General features: G+C 67.5%; 1 protein-coding gene across 1 annotated transcript; it reads right to left on the bottom strand.

Annotated features, from left to right (window-relative positions):
* Nucleotides 1–145: 145 nt before the first annotated feature.
* On the bottom strand, nt 146–3,657 carry TAGLN (transgelin). The gene is made up of 5 exons (XM_090027310.1): nt 3,510–3,657; nt 1,788–1,987; nt 1,509–1,686; nt 977–1,079; nt 146–858 (listed from the first exon to the last, which is right to left on the bottom strand). Exons 2-5 carry the CDS (start codon nt 1,965–1,967, stop codon nt 714–716), a joined length of 606 nt encoding a protein of 201 aa, XP_089883436.1. The 5' UTR covers nt 1,968–1,987; nt 3,510–3,657; the 3' UTR covers nt 146–713.
* Nucleotides 3,658–4,053: the final 396 nt, after the last annotated feature.

Below are 4,053 nucleotides of genomic sequence, written 5' to 3'. Positions count from 1 at the left end.
CCCGCTGTACTGGACCCCCGTTGGCCTGTCCTGCCCGCCCAGCCCAGGGATGAGCGCTGGGACTTGCTGGGGAGCGGTGCACGCTCAAGGCTGAAGCGACAGGATGAAGTGAAAACGGAGCAGAAAAGGACACGGGAAGCCGCCGAAGAGTCACAACCTTTCTTTTTAATTCTGACAAAGGAAAAACAAGTACAAAACCGAGGCTTATGTCACCCCCTCCCTTGGCAAAGACGGACAGCGTTCGCTTTCGCTGGTGCAAGGTACTGGCAGGCTGGGCAGCTGCACGGGCGCTACGGGGATGTGCCGGTCGGGCGGCCTGCTCGGGGCGCGGGTCGCGGTGGCCGGCGGGTGCGACAGCCAGCTCTGCAACGCAGCAGCAGACAAATGTAGCTGGAGGCACGGAAGCCGCGGGGAGCGAAGCTGGGAGCATGCACAGGTCTGGGGGGCCCTGGGGACGCAGCACGTGGCCAGGGCTGGCGGCTGAACGGGGGCCCCTGCCTCCCTCCACGCGTCGCCGGTGGGCCGGGGGGTTGTTTTTTGAGAAGCTTTTTCAATAAACATCCAATCGACGTCGATTCAGTGCGGTCGGGGGCATCAGGGCCCCGGTGGCTTGGTGCGTTGGCCGCGGCTGGGCTCGGGGGGCGGGGGTGGAGGCCAGTTCCTGGTTGGGGTGGGGTTGGTCGGCCCGGCTCTGGCTCCGGCTCCAGCGCCGTCTAGCTGATGATCTGTCGGGGCCGCCCATAGCCCGTCATGCCCGACTGCGTGGCCCCCTTGTTGCTCCCCATCTGCAGGCCGATGATGTTCTTCCCCTCCTTCATCTGGCTTTCGCTGAAGTCCCGCTTGTGCTCCTGGGCTTTCCTGCAGGGCGAGAGGCAGCCTCTGACTCCCCTTCCTCCCCGGCTCTGCGCGGCCCCCAGCTGGGGCCGGCTCCCCCCTCCCCAGCCCGAGCAGCCTGGCTGCAGGAGGGGACACTCACTTCATGAACCAGGACGGGTCCCCATGATAGTGGCCGTCGTTCTTGGTCACCGCCAAGCTCCCCAAGGCCATCAGCGTTCTCTGCACGGCCGCCATGTCCTTGGCTGGGGGAGGGAACCGCAGGTCACGAGTGGCGGCCAGGACGCGTGGTGCTTGGGGCACGTGTCGCTGTCCCCCTCCCTGCAAGACGACTCCCACCCACGCGTGCCCTGAGTGCCGGCACTCCCCAGCCCGCTGTGCTTGCAGGGAGCGCTCGGCCTAGGCAGGGAATCCAGGCCCGTGACCGCGAGGGCCGCGCTGCTTATAATCCCGGTGCCTCTGGGGCCGAGCTGCACCTGGGGCAGGCACGGGGAGCCCCGCTCTCTCTCAGACTCCCCCTGGCCTGCCTGCCTGCCAGTCCCAGCCCGCTGCTGCTGTCAGGGGCTTCTCCCTGGTGTCTGTGCACCCGGGGCCCTGACCAAGGCGCAGCGGTGACGGTGCCTCTCCGGATCTACCCGTCCCTGGGGCATTGCCCCCGGTTTCCCACCCCGCACCTTCGAAGAGGTCGACGGTCTGGAACATGTCCGTTTTCACCACGCCGTAGTCCTCGGCCGCCTTCAGGAACTGCGCCACCTGCTCCATCTGCTTGAAGACCATGCTGGGAGGGGTGTCGGGGACCTTGATGGGCTTTGAGCCCTCTGGGTAGAGGCTGTTCACCAGCTTGCTGAGGACCTGCAAGCAGAGGGGGCAGGAGCAGCTCTGAGGGCCTGGTCTTTGCTGCCCTGCCCCTGGGGCCGAGGTGCAGCCCGGCGCCGAGGTCCGGCCACACTTACCACGCCGTTCTTCAGCCAGACCTGGAAGCCCAGTCTGCCGCGCTCGGGACGCCCCACGCCCGCCCCGCACTGCGCCACGATCCACTCCACCAGGCGCTCCTCCAGATCGTCATCGTACTTCTTCTCGATCTTGGACTGCACGTCCCTGCTCATCCCATAGCTGGGGCCCTTGTTTGCCATGTCCACTCGGGGAATGAGACCTGGGGCAGTGGGGAAAGGCCGGGGTGAGCTCAGCCCGTCGCAGCGGCTCCGACCCACACAGCGCCTCCCGCCAAACCCGCAGGTGGCCGCCCGGGCACGAGCAAGGAAAGGCAGCGCACAGACACTTCCTCCCCAGACTTGCCCCTGGCGCCTGAGGCGCTGTCTCCGGGAGGCGCTGTCCAGCCTACGCCGCCTTCTGCCCCTGTGGTCTCTCCGGGCACCGCCAGCCTAGGAGGCACCAGCAGGGCGTGGGAATGGGCCACAGACTAACCCGGGGAGCATCTGTCCAGTGGCACTGTCCCACATTGCACCAGCAGCTCCTTGATTTTGGCCACCACTTGCATCCTCGTGGGCAGTGGCAGCCTGAGCCCCGTGGGCATTCACAGCTGGAACGGGAGCCCCTGTCCCCGTGCCCACCAGGCATCCCCGGGCGCTGCGGACAGTGGCTTCTCATGCCCCACGAGAGCAAGGGTCCGAGCCGGCCCCAGCTCAGGCTGCGCTCCCCAGGGGCACGGTGCCTGGCACTCCCCCCGGATGGGGGTGCAGGCAGCACGTGGGCCAGGTCAGTCCTCTAGGCGTGGCTGGGCCCCGAGGGCAGGTAGCAGCTACAAGAGGCCCGTGAGCTGCGCTGCAATCCCGGACCGAGCACCGGGCAAGTGGGGCCCGAGAGAGGCCCCGGTCTAGACAGGGCGTGGGCAGAGGTGGGCAAGTGCCAGCGCAGCCGTAGCTCTGCCGGCTTGCTGCCCAGCGCAGGGGGCAGTCCCAGGAGTGCAGCTTCCTGGAGCCGGGCCCTGAAGTCTCTGCCTTGAGCAAACGGAGCCATTTCAGTGTTGTGTCCAACGCAGCTGCCTCTCCCTGAGCTCCGGCGCGTCTCTGGGCTCAGGGCCGTCCTGCCCTAGGGCCCTCCTGCCCGCCCTGCTACCGCTGCTCATTGCACATTGCCCGGCAGCCACCGCCTCTCCAGCAACATGCGGATGCTGGCCCCGTGCCACCCCGGCAGGCAGGCATGTGACCGCAGGAGGGGCAGCATCCCTGCGCCATGTGGGGTGGAGCTGCCTCCGTGCTCCCTCCCACGAGAGACCTCCGCTCCCCGGAGCACTGCTCCCCAGGGCACTGCTGGCAGCGCAGCCGCTGGCCTGCCCACTTGCAGGAGCCTGGCAAGGAGGGAGGTTGTGCAGAGCCAGGAAGCCCCTGAGCATCGCCGGCTTGCAACCCCATTGCCTTCCTGTCTAGTGCCAGAGCACGGCTCCACGTGGAGGGATCAGGCCCTGAAAGCAGCTCTACCCCTGCCTGCCCACTAACCCAGGGCGCAGGCTGAGACCTAGCAGCGAACCAGGAGGGACTGCAAAGCCCCTTGCGCTGCCCCATGCCAATCCTGGCACGCAGCATCACTGGCAGGCTGGTCCCCGAGGCCGGAGCCTAGACCAGACGGCTGCACCTGGGGAGACCAGCATCTGCCTGGCCTGCGTCCCCCTGCACCTTCCTGGCCTGGCCTCCGGCCGCCCTCCCCGGCACACTTACGAGGAGCTGCTGGGCTGCGCGCACGGACGGACGGGCGGACGATGCTCTGCCGGGAGCCTGGAACTGCGAGCGTGGGAGGCTGGGGCTGCGCTAAAAGGCCAGCTCCTCGGACAGTGATGTCACCGCCGCCCCATCCCCTCCCCTCCAGGAGCAAGCCAGTGGCTCGAGCCCAGGCACCATATTTGGGGAAAGACTCCAAAAGACAGTGACTAAGGAGCATTCCCCGCATGCCTGAGACCCGGCCGGGGTGTGTGGGGCAGGGGCGAAGCCAGGCCCTGGCTCTGAGGAAGTGACTCCTTTTATAGACAGGAGCTCGGAGGAAAACCTGACTTCGTGGCTGGTTTTCCCCTGTGCTCACGCTCCCCAGGTCGGGGGGGGGGGTGGGCCAGCAGGGCTGGGTCGGGGGCAGGCTCAGCAAGTGCCCTGGTCCCATCGGTGGGCGAAGCCTCCCAGGGAGGATGGACGGTCCCGGCAGGTCCCTGCTGCCCATGCACCCAGGCTCCCCCAAGCAGCCTCTGCTTGGGTGGCGGGGCAGGTTTTCCTC

This window comes from Crocodylus siamensis, chromosome 14, assembly GCF_052110815.1.
Source record: "Crocodylus siamensis isolate JL-2025a chromosome 14, ASM5211081v1, whole genome shotgun sequence".
Classification (NCBI taxonomy): domain Eukaryota; kingdom Metazoa; phylum Chordata; order Crocodylia; family Crocodylidae; genus Crocodylus; species Crocodylus siamensis.
This window is presented reverse-complemented; position numbering and strand designations above follow the sequence as displayed.

Excerpts from the sequence above, each read along its gene's own strand:
- TAGLN (XM_090027310.1), bottom strand. The coding sequence starts at position 1,967 with ATGGCAAACAAGGGCCCCAGCTATGGGATGAGCAGGGACGTGCAGTCC. Across the intron at positions 1,687-1,787 it reads TCTGGCTGAAGAACGGCGTG|GTCCTCAGCAAGCTGGTGAA; the intron begins GTAAGTGTGGCC and ends CTCTGCTTGCAG. Across the intron at positions 1,080-1,508 it reads GACCGTCGACCTCTTCGAAG|CCAAGGACATGGCGGCCGTG; the intron begins GTGCGGGGTGGG and ends TCCCTCCCCCAG.